This window comes from Oryza sativa, chromosome 12 (genome assembly GCF_034140825.1).
Source record: "Oryza sativa Japonica Group chromosome 12, ASM3414082v1".
Lineage (NCBI taxonomy): Eukaryota > Viridiplantae > Streptophyta > Magnoliopsida > Poales > Poaceae > Oryza > Oryza sativa.
Window position 1 is genome coordinate 4,557,021 of NC_089046.1, and position 16,425 is coordinate 4,573,445.

Sequence of the window (16,425 nt, forward strand, 5' to 3'; positions counted from 1 at the left end):
GCAAACATAGCGATTGAAGCGCTCGGCCTTCGCCTCTAGGATGGCCAAATCGCGCTGGGAGAGGACACCTGGGGCAGCTAGCGTCTATATTAGGTAGCACACCACGGCGTCGCGGGTGCGTTGCAACGGCGGTCGTATGCTGAGCAACAAGAGGAGCACTTCCGTAGCTCCGCGGCCTTGGCGGCTGGTTTCGCAGGAGCGGCGCCACTTCCCTCTGCAGCCGCCGGAGTCAGAGAGATAGAGAGAGTTGTGCCATGGAGTCAGGAGACTTGGAGGGTGGGGTTTGATTTGGTTTGCTTCTAGAAGATTTCCTAAAGGGGAACGAACATGCATTTCATCATGGGCTTACATCCACCGCATGGACCCGCTGCTGCCCCATGGTTAACCTCGAGCTAGAGACAAGGAGCCTCCTTGTAGGGATGCAGCTCGGGGATAACTTGTAGTGGATGGCACTTGTCTCACTGATTTGGAAGGATGGGAAGCTCGGCGTCGAGGTGCGCCATTCTATAGGAGGTGGTGGGGAGGGTTTCGTGCTCCTAGCCTCACCTTCCTCTCGACCTCCGGCCTCTAGACCTTCCTTCCACGTCTTGGCAGCCCTCGTCTTGGCGGAGGATGGCTCTAAGGAGAGGACCGAGGAGACGAGTGAGCTCTCTCAGCCAAATTGGTGGGTTTCCCATCATCGGCCTTCGCCTCCTCCTGCGATCTCCCCCGCAGTCGAGCTTATGCTATTGTTGCTTCACCGCCGCTGCCTCCTCTTGTCACCCCACGCCACAGCGATGGTCTAGGAAGCGAGAAGGCCATGTGAGAAGCTCCTCGCTTGCCACCCACTGCTGGTCGCCACGCTTCCGCCTTCCCATCGATGAGCTGGCGAGCTCGACCTTGCCGGCCTCCACCGCTAATGTTTGTGCACACAGAAAAAGGAGAGAGGAGGTAGGGAAGGAAGAAATGATGGTATGTTTCACTAACACGTGCAGCTCACTGTAATTTTCTTTTTCTAATTGATGTGCCACGTAAACGCCACATCAGCTAAACCCAGGCTCCATGCTGCCCTGGGATCTCGTTGACACTCGTATTAGAACGTGAGGATACGTTGTACCAGGTTTTGAGATTAAGGGACCCGCTTGAAACTGACTCTAAGATGAGGGACATGAACTGAACTTCTTGTTCCTGGACTAATTAAAATCTGCTCGAGGGAGCCCATCATGGCCAGAAAACAATTAGCTCCTCGGCCCACGTGGGACACACGGCCCAAGTCGCGGGCGATACCTTCCCTCCCCCTTCCCGCCGCCGCTGTCCCTTGCTCCCACCTCCGCTCCTCGCCGCCGCCGCCGCGAGTAGTAGTGCGGGTCTCGCGCTGCCGCTTGGCTTGGCTCCCATGGACGCGGCGGCGCCGGAAGCGACGGGTGGCTTCTGCGGAGGCGGCGGCGGCCTCTCCACCGGCCGGAAGCTGGTGCCGTGGTCGAGCTGGGCGGAGTGGCGGCACGTGCGCGACGGCCTCTTCTCCGCCTCCCCCGCCGCCGCTCTTCGTAGGGTAACGCTCTTCTTCCCCCATCCCCCACGCCGCAAAATCCCCCAAAAAATTTCAGCAAACGGAGTGTGATTTGTGACTGTCTCGCTTGTTTTTTTTTCTTTTTTTTGGTTCAGATCGCGGCGTGGAGGAGCAGAGGCACCCTCCCGGTCCCCGTCGATGTGACCGCGGCTTTCGTCGAGATACGGCTGCGGGATCCCTTCTTCCGGTAATGTTATTATTATGTTTGATTGGTGCAAAGTTCTTTACCCTTGTGGGTTTTGTGGCTGTGGGAGTTGGGGATGGTGTGTTTGTATTGTAAGGTGATGATGGAGTGATGGTTTTGTTTCCTATAGGAGTGTAATGGCTGTGGATGATGCGCTGGAGTCGGAAGAGATGCTGTCGATGCTGTATAGTATGGCGATCATGAGGCGAGTGCATTCCTACCGCGATCTGCGCTTTTGTGATGTATGGGGAAGAACTCTCAAATTGGAAATTGTAATGTGTCAAATTGTTTCGTAGCATTGTTATGCTGCTGAAGGAAAGACTACTATTGTGTGGGTGGGTTTCAAATGTTGCATGGAACAACTTATTTTGTGCAAGGAAGCCGACTTTTTAAGTTACAGTGGTTTCCGCAATAGCATATTGCATGGTTTAGGAGATTGCTAAGCAATTAATAGTGCACCTATGGATAATATAGAATTAGAGCTTAACAGTACTTAAGGTGGCAATATGGCAATGAGAAAAGTGAGTCTTTTTATAGCACAGCTGAATTGTTGATCGTACTAGTTCAAAGCTCCTTTTTGTTGGTTTATCTTTATAATGTATCCTATTTTCAGTTGTTACTTAAGTTGGTTTTTTTATGAAAGAGAATAACCATAGAATTTTCTACTTCCAGGCTCGTAAATGGTTTTGTGGAGAACCCACATAAGAAAACTGGCTATTCAATATCTGAATTAGCTGAGGCTGTTGGAATACCACGAGTTCTTGTCGACATTCGTCATGGTTAGAAGATTTTGTTTGTTGCATCAACCTTTGAAGTGGCCCTGTTGCAGTCGAGCTAATAAAATTATCTGTCCCTTGTAGAGAGTTCACATCGCACTCTTCCCTCTCTTCGGCTGCTACGATTGGCAGCCATTAAGGTATAATTTGTTGGTTAATGTTTAGAAGGACTCTTAATTGCTAGTTATTTTAATCCTGCTGAGTGTTGGGTTTTGGTTATTAGGAATACTTTTCAGTGTTATTTGTAAGTTTTGTTTACTGTATCTTGCCTCACCAATTGAGATTATTTTCAGGCATTTGATTGGTTGAAGTGTATTTACTGGGATTCCCAGACTAATGCTATTCCTGATGTTCAAGTTGAAGTAAGGTCAAAATTGCATGAGATCAATAACTTTATGAAGGGAAAAGATTCAATGAAAGCAAAGTCGGGTTCAAAAAGGAAACGTGAGTATCATCAGCTTATAGTCTGAAATTGTGATTCAGTTAGATCTGGGTCTTGTCTGTTTCTTCAGGACCTATATAGCCAAATATAGGTTTCCCTACTTGGGGTTGCATTAAGATTTCTCTGCAGGCAATGAGAAATCGGTCTTTTCATGCCATGTCTCTGAAAACCTCCTGATTAGCATTCAGAATTTTCTGGTCGGCCTTATGTTTGAATATTAAAGTTACAACTTGTACATGACTTTTATCAGCCTTTTCTGTTCTTGGTAGGTTTTGTTTTTCACACTTCGCTAGTTCTCTTAGGCAAATTAGGAAGTTTGTGCCTTACATTTTTCTAACAAATTTAACTGCAAATAGGCAAATCTGTTCCCAATTGTGTGATTTAGCTATCACTTAATGTTACACTTGATGGTACGACAAAATCTTGGTCACATGTAATGTGATGCCCAATTCAAGCTTGTTGGAGTACAATGTTACCGTCATTTTATTCTGTATTTGTGTTGGTTTCATTTACTTATAGTTGCTTCGGTTTTGCATGTTAGAATGTCATGCTTCTTTTTATCGTTGTACTGAGAAAAACTTAGGATTATACTTGATAATGTGGTCATACAGCTCATGAAATTCTTCTGTTGCATGTCTCTTTTATTAATCCTAACTGCACTAGTGCAGAATTATTGAACATACTATAGAGGATTACAGGTGTAACTACAAGCATCATCATTGTTTGTTACCATTCAGTATCTGATGTATGAACATTATTGAATTAGTTTGGTTGCTACCATTTGACACTGACATGATAATAAATTATGACTTAGCATTCATTTCAGATGGATAAAGTTATATGATAATTATAATCATCTTCATGACCCTGTATTGCAGGTTCTGAGAAAATGATTTCGAGAAACATAAAATATGTACGCCGGCTTTACTACGCATGTCCTTCTGAGGTTGCCTTTGTTATATTGGACTTTTTCCAACGTGGTGCCCCAGAGTCCTCTGAAAATAGCGATGTGTTAGAAACTGATAAGGATGTAGATCAGTCATCTGATATTCACAGTGAAATATCAAATAATGATATGAGAACTATCATAACTAAATTATCAGAAAAGGAACCAAGGTTGCTGCTTGGCATACTGAAGTCAGTAATTGAAACAATTGAGACCATGGAAGACCTTGAAAACAAAGGTACTGTTCTTAAGGCTAGATGTTATGTTTTCAAAGGTACTGAAGTCAGTTCACTTCATGCACTGTTTCCAAAGCCATAATCCGGCCATGGAAAGATTATTGTTTTTTTTTATTATTTCACTGTTGTTACTTGATGCTAGCATTTCATTCCTGGCTCGTTTTAGAGTTGTATTAGCACTACTCCAGTATGAATCTGCCCTTACTGTTTTTTGTTATATTTATAGGTGAATACAATGCTAGCCTGCCAGCTAAAGTGGAACTTTTAAGTTCCCATGTTCTGTGGCTTGTGACAAAGTTAAAAGAATTGAAGGATTCAGGTTGCATTGGAGTTGTCCATGAGATAGGAGTGCTCTCTTCAGACAGGAATGCAGTCCCACGTTTCTGTCTAGCAAAACTTCTGCGGAAGCTGTTGAGTTTGTCTATTATAGATGAAAGATGTATCATAGATGCAGCCCTAGTGCTGATTGAGATGGCCACCAACAATGTGCAGGAGAAACTGAGGAAGCTTCCTATGTTATCCCTGGGAAAGGTGGCTAGAGATTCTACCCTCCCAGAGCCCACCAAAGAAACGGAATCAGTTGAGGAAGCAACAGAGAAGCTGGAAATGTTCAAGTCGCGGTTGAAACAGAAGGATTTACGTTTGGCAGAAAATGACACCGGGGCTTCATTGAACACAATCATGCCAGAGAAACGTAACAGATGGTCTACAGCAAAGTCTTGGACCCCCTGTCCAATAGGAATGATACCTTGTTCATTTAGTTCAGTGGCTGTTCTTCCGACCCTTGACGTCGTAGATCATGAATCAAGAGATGAAATATTAGAGCAACATGTAAGTGTTGAGCCTGATGATCATACTGAGAGGATCGGCTATTATTCTGACCCAGAGAAGCAATTGGATGCTGAAAGAATTCCGGAATTATCAAGACCATCACCTGAAGAATGTGAGATTTCAGATATGCCAGAACTGGCATTTCCTCTGAAGGGTAGGTTGCTAGTTGGTGGGGTGTGGAAGATGGTGAGCGAAGAGGAGCTACTCTTTATCAAGTCAAAGATGAAAATTTTGTTGTAACAACAGCTAGTTCAGTTTTGTCATCTTAAATCAACAATTTCAGGCTGTAAAACGAACAAGGGTAGTACTGTGCTAGTTAAGAGAAAAATGTATCGTTTACCCCCCAGTTTTGCTTAGCCTCTTCTGTTGAAAATTGAGATAAAGCAGCAGCTTTATTAGTTCCGGCAGGCAGCCATTGCTGCTACCTGCTGATAGATATATTCAGTTCTACACTTCTAGTCATGTAGTTTCAGTTGCAGCTAGTCTGATACTAAATTTCCCAATCGATGTATGCCAAAATGCCAATCCAATTCAACTCTGTTTTTCAGATGATAATTATATTGTAACATGGCCACTTCATATAAATTAACAATTTACTCGCAGCTGTAAAGGAACAAAGAATAGGTGTGTACAGTGTACGTCAAGAAAAGAATATAAAAACTAAATTAACATCAATGACGCAAAAGAACCCCCCACGACAAGGTAAAACAAGCAAACAGATCAGGGAAGATGTGTAGTTATTAACAATGTTCATCACATTAGATCCAGTGCTCAACAGCACAAACAATACAAACAGTTTCACAGTTTCTCTGCTTAATATTTGCAGAGTCTGAATATCAGAGCAGCAGGGAAGGGAGGAGCAAGTAGCATGCAGGTTCAGACACAAGACTCCAGGCAGTTCGATTACATTGATCCTTATAAAAGACCAGCAACCATAACTATGACGAAGCTAGGCGACCAGCGGGTGAAGACTGAAGAAGACTGATGAGAAGACGAAGGCGGCACAGCGCTTTACCAGGCCGACAACCTGTTCTACCGTCTCACTGAAGGACGAGGCAGCCTTCCGCGACAGCAGGAGGGGCAATGGAGACAGGCGTGTAGGTGGCGTCCTCGTCTTCGCTGACTTCCTCCTCGTCGGACTGAACCAGACCAGCGGCATCAAAGATGTAGGCCTTCACTTCCTCGAAGCGTTCCTCCGACAGGGAAACCTCAGCGAGGAGTCTCCACGCAGAAGCTTCTGATGCCTCCTCGTAATCACTCCTTCGTTTCAGCACGATGTGGCCACTGATCTCCCACACAGCTGGGTTAACCTGCGTGTCCAGTAGCTCCTGGCTCACTTCTCCCAGAGCCTGCTTCTCGGCATAGCACTGTATTTCGGAAACAGATGAAGCTTAGAAAGAAATCACAAACATTTCACACAATTGTTGATAGCATGCTAAAACTCATACACCATAGTTTTTTTTGTTAGGAACAAGTAAAAGTTTACTAGAGCGACCTTATACAGATCAGCTAGGTGACAACAAGTCTGAGATATCAATGTTAGTGGATAGAACTAAGTAAATGCATGGGCATATACAGTTCAGTCAATATTGAGGTTATATGCATGTATCATTTTACCTGAGGGAAGAGGAAGATCTTTTTGCCGCAGTCAGAGATAAGAACATTGTAAGGCACATTGTTGTCCTGCAGCCAGATACAAGCGCTGGAAACCACATTGGCCAGATCGCTCAGTGAGTTGCCTCCCTCAAAAACCAGTCCCCTCACAGGGTAGTTCATCAGCTTGGACACCTTTACTCCACTATTCATTGTGCCCTCAGCAAGGAAAATCCTCTTGGTAGCTGCCTTCTCAACAGGGAAAGGCACTGTCAAGTAGTATGCCTGTGGATAAAAGAAGCAGGTAATGATTTAGTATACAATTGTAAACACAACACTATAACATACACTCGTACAGGTAGCTTTATCAGCTAATTGTTCAGATCAAATGCACACATAATGGGAACGCTGTTTTTCACTAAAGAAAATATGACTCCTCTAGATGTATCTGTATGGGCATTGGGACAAGGGAACCAGGAGTTTTAACAAGATCGACATTTACATCAAAGTAAATTAATCTAGCAACCATACAAACAATAAGTCTATTTTTGGTTTGGTCTGCAGATACGCAAAGTTCAGTGTCACTGTAACAACTGAAAATACATGTACCCATATAAAACACAGTTCGTGCAATTTTGCATGCTGGAAGATTTATGATTTATCTAACAGCTACAAGTAGATACAACAGTAAACAAATTCCAAAACCATGTGAAGAGTACCTGAAAGTGGAGGTGGTTGATGGTTGCAAAGGCACCCAAACTATTATAGCCAAGCCTGAAGTATGGGCTTGCGGCTTCAGCAGCCATGTGCAGTGCAAGCAAGAAGCTCTCCTGGTCAATCCTCTGAGGCAGGCGGTCCAGTACACGGGGAATGAGAAGAACATGGCCATATTCAATTGGGCTTACCTGCAGAGTGTCAAATAGAAATGTTAACACCAAGAATACATAAATATCAGAATTAAAATAGATTACCAGTGCGAATGTAGCCTACATTGATTGCAACAACATTAGGAGCACGATCAGCAACACTGATTGGGGAGCTCTCCACAAAGAAGCTGTCATCACCACCACCATTCTCAAATTGGAAGAGCACCTCCTCCTGGCCAACTTTGGTGAAGTTGAACTTGGCAGCATCAAATGGTTGAAGCACACGGTCCACGCGGAATTCAGTAGGGCGCTTCTTGAGGTGGCGTCCTTCATTCAGTTGTGCAACAAACCCAAGGTTGCCTGGGATAACCTTGGTCTCACAGGCAGTGACATCATATCGGAACAAACCTCGGGCCATCCTGTCTTCCCACTGCAATAAACAAACAAAATTTGAACTTCAGTATTCTTACATAAGCATCGTAACATGGTTACACAGATGCCTATTATAAACACAGGACAGATTATATCATAAAACAAACGGAGGGATTAGTTATTTGTTACTTGCATAATCAGCAATACCATCTCGCAAATAATGCTGTCTGGTGTATATTTGGCTAGTAATAACTTCATGCATATATTATTTCTATTGCATGGAAAACATAGTAAGAGCATGCAAAAGCAACAAAAAGAGAATATACACTCAAACATGAATGCTGGATGCTCAAAATTGAAGAACATTTCTTTAATGCGTGCATGGGTGCTCATCATAACTTCCATGCAGGTTATACGTCATAAATATACGCAATTGTTACTTCTTGACAATATTTTTCCACAACTTAACTAGTAGGTTGATAATCACAAAATATAACGTCTCACATCTTAGCTCGCATGTAGGAGGAAACGAGTCAGAATCGGTAAGCATTTCCAGTGGATATATAGGGAGCATAACGATCTTTTGGATCCAATTACAGAGTATCCGATACTTGCCCATTTGAAATTTGAAACAAACACATGTAACAGGCTTGGACCAAACTGGTGATGACCCAAAACTGCACAACCGAACGCTACTATAATACATAGGGCAAATATCTTATCTAATTGCCTCAGTAGCTCTCCAGAGAGCTAACAAGATTTCGTAGTTGTGCGCAATACAGAACAAATACTTGAACTTCTCCTGTGCGAAATTTAAAGTGTAAGCTTCTATTTAGTATTTACCAGGCCGAGCAGGAGATTGACAAAGAACTCATCGTTGGAAGCATCCTCCTGCGAAGACGGCTTTTTCGGACTCGCCTTGAAAGCATACAGCGGAAGCTTGGAATCTGCTCAAGGAAATGCAAGAAAAAAAATGTTAATTCACTTAAAAACAAGTGGTAGTAAGCCTATCCACACATTTTTTTTTTGTGGTGCCTATATTCCCTATAAGATTTTGAAGCATCTAAGTAAAATAATATGTGGCTCCTATTTTTATCCTACCAAGTTGGAGGAAACCAAACTACAAGTGGTGAACCCAAAAACATTCCCAGTAGGCCAGTAACAATATTTTAACCGCAGGGGTTAAAAATAGCAAAGGTAAAGCATCCTTCCTACTAGTGGTGACAGGATCCTCCAACTTTCTTGGAAGTTGCAAAGATGTTCTTATTCTTCTTTTTTTTTTAATTTGCGACGAAAGATGAATTTAATATTCAAGTTATACCCAACAAAAATAAGCACAACCATTTTTCTAATCAAACGAATCAAGAAAATCATCACAGAAGAAAACTGTAACCAGGATTTCGGAATCCAAGGTGTAATAATAAGACAATAAAATAATCTAAGAGTTTTTTTAATCCTGATTTGGGAGGAAGAGACTCACCGGGCAAGCAGCAATCCCCGAGGCAATCCCTCCCGCAGCCGGCGCGGGGGCGTTCGCCGGCGGTGGCGGCAGCATCCTCCTGGTAGTTGGAAACCACGGTGGGCACCCGCTTGATGGTCAGCTTCATCTCCATGATTAAATCTCAATTCCTTCCTCTCTCTCGGGGTCAGGGTCAGGTCAGCGAAAGATTTTTGTTGATTGGATGTTAGAGAAGGTGGATGGGGGGGGCGAGCGGTCTCAGAGGCGACCGCCGCCGGCGAGGAAGAGGAGGTCAGAGGGGCTGCCGCCGGCCGAGGGAAGCGCCCCGCGGCCGCCGTGCGGGGCTGGGCTGGACGCCGTCGCCGGAGAAGCGATGGCTCCCCCACTGGGCGTGGGCGGCGCAGCTGCGTGGCCGCGCCCGACCGCTTCAACGCTAGCCGTCTTTGCCGCCTTTCAACTCGCCCGTCTAGGGATGAGAGCCCTCCTCACGATCACAACCCACTCCCCCCCACCTCTCGTCGGCGGCGGAATCTCCCCTCTTCCTCTTCCTCTTCTCAGTCGGCGGCGGCGGCGACGGTGGTGGTGGTGGTAGGCGAGGAGGGGAGAGGGTGGAGGAGGCAATAAATAGGCGAGAAAAAAAAAGAAAAAAGAATTTGCGGCTTTTGTGTGGTTTGTGATGTGTGGTGGATCTCGTGTTGGGATTATCTGTGGACAGACTAGCTTTACTGTGTGTGTGTTCTGTGTTGTGATGAGTTTTGCTTCTGCTATTTTAGGGTGGGGGTTTGTGTACGAATTTGTGCACGTTGGGGGCATATGGTTGTGGTTGTGACTGTTGTTGTTTATTACTCTCTTCGTCCCATAATATAATGGATTTTAGGTTTTTGCTTACAAACGTTTGATCACTCGTCTTATTTAAAAAATTTTAAAATTATTAATTATTTTATTTGTGACTTACTTTATTATATACAGTACTTTAAGCACAACTTTTCGCTTTTTATATTTGCAAAAAAATTTGAATAAGACGAGTGGTGAAACGTTACAAGCAAAAACTTAAGCACGTGCTGGGGTTGGTTACTGTGCTTGATTCGGCAGCTGTACCCGTTGATAGTGAGATTTAGTACTAAGAAGTATTAATTGTGTTTGTGTAGCTAGGTCTTAGGTCTATGCGCATGTATAAGAGCAAGTTTAATAGTATAGCCCACTACTAGCTCCAAATAATCTATAGCCAATGTAATAGCCAATTCATACAATAGTTGCTTACTATACTATTAATACCTGGTCCCACCTGTCATACACACATTACGTCTTGGAGTCCGTGCTGCAGCTGGCTATAGATCTGTAGCCCGCTGCTCTTCTCTCTCTTCCTTTATTTCTTTAAAATATGTTTATAGCTGGCTTATAGCCTGCTATTGTACCTGCTCTAATATACCAATGCTAAATTTTGAGCCACGGTTTAGGAGATTTCTGTTATAGAAATACTAAAATGATTGGGCTATTCATATAATATGTTATTTACGTTTTAAATGCTACATGTATGTGCGAAGGTTCAAACCAAATTAGATTCGTACGTCCCATTGCATGTAATCTTGGTTTGGTTGTATTCCTTGTAGTACATGGAACGTTTTATGTTGGACTCACAAAGGTATTAAATTTGTAATTCCTTTTATAATCTCATTCCTCCTCTCCTTCCCACTTTCTAGCATTCTTTGTTGACATGAGCATATGTTATCCAACACTATCACCGACTACAAGGAGATACAATAATCTGATGATCCGGTGGAGTTGAGCTCTCATGTAGCCAAGAGGAACTCCGATCTAGGCACACCAATCTAGGAGCGTGGAACTTTGATCTGTGATGGGCGCATCAATTCATCGGCGTGGAGCTTGATCTGACGACAAGTATGTCTATCGAGCGATAGGAACCTTGATCCATCCAAGGAGACCTCCATCCGGTAGCATTTTTTGTCCTCGTTCACCACTACCTCCTCCTATATTAGCGTCTACCTTACCCTACTATACTTTCACACTTGATGTGAAATGACAGAATATAACTGTTTGGTTTAGTTGTTCTATTGATCAAACCAAACCAAGTCTTCTTCTTTGTGCTTGCTTCGTTCTATTTTGAGGTAACACTGGAGATATCGATATCCTTACTCTACTTTCTCTTTCATAATTTTCGAACTACTACTGCAAGTAGATTCTACATCTCCCCTCCATGGTACGTTCATCTTAGCACAAACTAAATTTATGCCTCTTTTTTTATCATGAGGATCATATTGAAACATGAAAACACCATGCGCTGCTAGCTAGTGTCACTCTCTATTACATGAGGGGTGCACAAATTTGGTTATAAGATGATGTGACATGGAGTCCATACGCATAACTGTGTATGTTAGGCTTGAAGGTCGTGGCACTTCGTCAACCTTCCTTCTTGTGCAAAACAAGGTAATGGCGATACATGGAGCTCCTTTTAACCTAGTGTTCTAGTTGGATCTTAGCTTTAATTATCAACTCCGATCCGGTAGTTAGATAGAATTTGATTGTAACAAGACAAGGACAACTCAATGTACATACAATTCTACTACACATAGTGTAACAAAATTACGAAACCGTAAAGATGATCTCGATCTGGTGCAAACACCGCATGACAGAGGACAGCATAGGTTGATTCATTGAGTGGGTTCAGCGATATGCGGTTGATGCACAACACCTTAACATTAGTATGCATCATGTTGGTTGTTAGTTGATAGCATGATGTGAGGGCAAGGTAAGATCATGTAATCACAGCGGCCCTGCCATGTACTCCCTCTGTTTATATTTGATCGACGCCTCAACAAAAATGAAATATTCAAAATTGATCAGTGCATTAACCTTAGGTGGGATGCATGGCTCTTTGGTTTGTATGCTGATTTAATGCTTTTGCATGCATTCAAGGAAGTGCTGGTTTCCTAGCCATTCAGTTTGCATGCAAGGCCTTGGTTGAATAAAAATTGAATGCCTGCCTACCTTAAAAATCGCATGCAAGAAATTGAAGGGACAAATTAAATGATTAATAGAAGATATTTTATTTGTCTTGGTCTTGCTGCACACTTGAAATATGACGATCAAATGTGAATAGAGGGAGTACTATTTTGGATCAGCGATCTAGCCAACTCCCAGACTAGTCAGCCGGCTGCTAAGACTTCCCCATCAGTAGAGGTGGGCAGAAAAAGACCGAACCGAAAGACCGAGACCGAGACCGAGAAATTCGGTCATAGGCAGTGAAAGACTGAATTTTTGTTCGGTCAATTTGGTTAGTCTCCTCGGTTAACCGAAAAGATCAAATTAATAAAAAATATCTAAATGCAACCTACAATTTCACTAAATTCAATAGGATTAAACTCTAATTTTTACATCTCTACCTCTTCTAGGCATGCAATCTAATAAGAGTCCTTACTCATACGTGCTTATGATTTTTTTGGTGATTTTTGTGTTCAAAATTTTTATTATTTCTTTGCATATATGAAAATATTGTTGAATTTCAGTCATGACTGAGACCGAGACCAATTTATCGGTCCTGATATTTTCGCGTTAAAATTCGATCTTTACTTTTTAAAAACTGAAATAAACGAAAGACCGAAGATCAAAACCAAAATTTTTGGTCAGACCCACCCCTACCCTTCAGCAAAGCTCTTGATCGTTAAAGATCAACAATATCACTGGCTCCGTACCTATTTTGGACCCATGACGTGTCCATTCTATATACACGCTATATATGGTTTGGCATGTATATATACGTAAGCATTTACAATGTCTCTTCTTCACCGGCAAACCAATATTTGCCTTCTCAAGACTTGAAAGGCAAAATTGGCTCTTTTGGATCAGCAAATGCATAAGTTTCTCCCGTACATATGTACATTAATATTGTTGGCCTTATTCTGGGTACCGTGTCGCACTGAAACTAGCTGATATCAGCTTGTGCAATTTCGCACACATGCATGCATGCACGCTAGAGCTAAGTTTTCATGACTTCATGAGATAATCGATCTTGTGCATGATGTAACTGTCTCAATTATTCAAAACTTAACACTAGACCGATATGCTACCTCTGTTTAAAAAGACAACTCCTGATTTTAAGTCTAGACATGTTCTACGTACATATTCGTGTTGATATGGAGGGTTTCTTTTTATTATGGGAGAATTGGAGGAGGGGTTAACATACCGTGGCCCAGCGGCAAGCCCGGTAATCACAGTAATCATGTAGTTATCATAGTACTAGAATAAAAAAAAGATGAATTTATCAAAATTAAAAATTGTATTAAATGCCCTTTTAACTTAGGAAGCTACTTAGCCTCTATCGTTAGCACACTTATCCTGATAGTAAATCTGGTTATCATTAAGAAAACATTATATTCGATAACAAGAAAAACCAATTCTTATGGTCTTTTTTTATTAAGATATAAAAATTTTACATCGGTATTTTATTAGCACGTTTTTTAAACGGTCAAACAGTGAATTTCGTATGAAAATTTTCTTTTATTTAAATTGTTTTAAAACATTGGTTAACTTTTATCAAATTTATAATAATTAAAACTTAATTAATTATACGTAAATATTGTTTTTCCGTGACCTGATTTTATCTCCTTGATTACTGCAAAGAACACCACCTCACGTTACATGAAAAGTAACTCGATCTTAGGAAAATATATGGTGGAAACTACAAATATTATGGAAACTTGAAAACTACTATTGGATAGAAATAGACGTCTGAGATTCATCTACGTCACCATGAGTAAAAATTTTACTCGTAGATTCACTCATAATAATATGGATGAATCTCGAATGTCCATTTTTTAATCAACGGTAGTTTTTAAGTTTTTCCTGTACATAGGATTTGCACTGTATATTTCCCATCGATGTTAGCTCGCAAGTAAAAAGTAGTGGCGACCATGTACAGCGGGCGGCCAAGTAAGAAACGAAAGATGGCGACACGGCAAACGTGGTCGAATCTCGAGCCGTATATACGCTCCTGTGATTCGAGTGGCTGCCGTACCTTCTTCTTCTCTCAAATCAAAATCCAAGTTAGACCCGTTTCGCTGTCGACATCTCTACAGTAGTCGATGTCAGGTGATCTGGTCCACACAGCAAATGACGCACTGGCACGACGCCACGTCATCTCGCCTCTTGTCTCACCGCATGCTGCCCGGTTTCCTTTTGATGCTCCGGATGAAGTACTCCCTATTTTCTAAAATATAAGTATTTTTTTAGCTACGAATTTTGACAGCTGTAGCTAGGAATTAATATTTGGTTCGATCGACTCCAGTAGCTAGGAACCTTCCTCTTTTGGCCTCACCTACTTTATAATTAGTTAAGAAAAACGTTTGCAGGTTATACTCGAAAGTAACATTAGTGAATTATCAAAGGTTTTTTTTTCACGGTTTCTCTGAAAGAGTATCATATTTTAGTAGGGATGAGAATAAGACGGCATTATTTTGTTATTATTATTTTTAGAAACGGTCATGAAATTTAAATTTAAGAGTCACATCGTTGACCTAATAAACAAATGAAAATACCAAAATTTGAATTTTTGAATTTGATTTTGAAGTTGATTTTAAGATATTTTCTACGTAATTTCGTTTTGGCAATGGCTTTTAAGTCGCTACGAACAAATATATAAAAGTTTTACCTATGAATTAATTTTTATTCCCTAATAAGCTATTTAGACTTGTTAAAAAATATGTGCAACCGATAAGGCACTAACTATATCAACTTCAATAAGATGCTGATATAAATTAGAAAAACTAAAAGTTTTAAAAAGTAACAGTTTATAAAGATATTATTATTATTATTATTATTATTAGTAGTAGTAGTAGTAGTAGTAGTAGTTTTATGAAAAAAATATCGGTACGGTTGAGAACTTTCCGTACCGTTTTCATAGTACTATTTTATATGCATGGTATTAGTTTATGATATCGTCTGTAGTATCTCTATAGTATACACACTCAGAATCGTAAGAGCCAAGAGTTTATTATTCCAGCCACAAAACCACCGTAAAGAGACTATTGGTTTTACATTTTTTTATGCTGATCTCACTTGGTTTATACTACCATTTCAACTAGCTAGTAGTAGAGGAATAATTTTTCTTTTGGTAATACAACTTATAAATCAAATGATTTCGATCCAATACTAGTATAATACAGTAATACGTACTAGGTCACCGTACAAACATACTCCGAAAAAATTGTATCCCTTTATATAGGAATACATATCCGTTATCAACCATAAAAATGTTAAAATAATTAAATATTTAAAATAACTATATGGAGCTTGACTCATTAGGGATGCAAACGCTTGACTGATAAGCAAGCCTATCGATCAGAGGAAAACTATCTATACTCCCATATGTCCTAAAATATAAGAAATAAGAACCGGATAGGACATTTTTACTATGAATTTGGAAAGACAGTCTGTTCAGATTCGTAGTATTAGAAAATATTCTATCTGGTTCTAGATTATTATATTTTGGGATGGACGGAGTATATAGACTTCTTTATTCTCATCACTACAAAGAGCATCAGTCACTGTTAATTCATTCATTATTCCAAGCACAGACCAGCTGCCAAAAAATATGAACAGATTGCCAAATTTTGATGATATAAAATACGGGGAAACAAATTAAACTATGTTTTCTTGATCTGATATGGCACAAAACACTAGCTAGGATCGGATGAAAGATCTCCTATATGGAGTATCAAAGTATAGTCAACTCTGCCTTTTCTTTTTGGCCAATGATTGTTGAAAATTAAGCTAGGCTGTTGGTCCTTTTGACAAAATGCCAAGAGAGCGAATAGTTTGCACTGTGAACATAACACGCACGGTCCATACACACACACACACACACACACACAGTTGTTTATAGGACTTGATCTTTAGTTCTTTAATCAGTAGAATACTTTAATGTGTGCACATAAAGAATCTTGATCCAAAACTTCCATGAGAATAATATATAAGAGAGCAAGCACGCACATTCTCTCCATGTCAAAACTACGTACAAGTATAGATGACTTCTCTTTTCTTTTGTTTTTTTATTTACACGGAGGATATAAACGTAAACACTGCTGCGTGCGCGCACCATACTCTTACAACACAAATGCATCTTCAAACGCAGGCTCAAATTAAATAGATGGAGATA

The 16,425-nt window shown here is 41.2% G+C and overlaps 2 protein-coding genes across 5 annotated transcripts; one reads left to right on the forward strand and one right to left on the reverse strand.

Annotated features, from left to right (window-relative positions):
• The first annotated feature begins 1,299 nt into the window (after positions 1–1,299).
• LOC4351697 (uncharacterized) lies at positions 1,300–5,438 on the forward strand. 4 transcript variants are annotated; one of them, XM_015764403.2, is made up of 8 exons: positions 1,300–1,531; positions 1,645–1,736; positions 1,864–1,975; positions 2,406–2,512; positions 2,594–2,649; positions 2,803–2,953; positions 3,830–4,135; positions 4,360–5,438. In XM_015764403.2, coding segments are annotated over exons 3-8 (1,467 nt in total). In that variant the 5' UTR covers positions 1,300–1,531; positions 1,645–1,736; positions 1,864–1,973; the 3' UTR covers positions 5,205–5,438. The 4 variants fall into 4 exon arrangements, with proteins under 4 accessions (XP_015619889.1, XP_066162464.1, XP_015619888.1 ...); XM_066306367.1 differs by having other exon boundaries at positions 1,864–1,938; positions 3,830–4,171; XM_015764402.2 differs by having other exon boundaries at positions 1,864–1,938.
• Positions 5,439–5,698: 260 nt separating this feature from the next.
• LOC4351698 (GDP-L-galactose phosphorylase 2) lies at positions 5,699–9,790 on the reverse strand. The gene is made up of 6 exons (XM_015764404.3): positions 9,276–9,790; positions 8,639–8,742; positions 7,548–7,853; positions 7,277–7,462; positions 6,582–6,842; positions 5,699–6,331 (listed from the first exon to the last, which is right to left on the reverse strand). Exons 1-6 carry the CDS (start codon positions 9,406–9,408, stop codon positions 6,005–6,007), a joined length of 1,317 nt encoding a protein of 438 aa, XP_015619890.1. The 5' UTR covers positions 9,409–9,790; the 3' UTR covers positions 5,699–6,004.
• Positions 9,791–16,425: the final 6,635 nt, after the last annotated feature.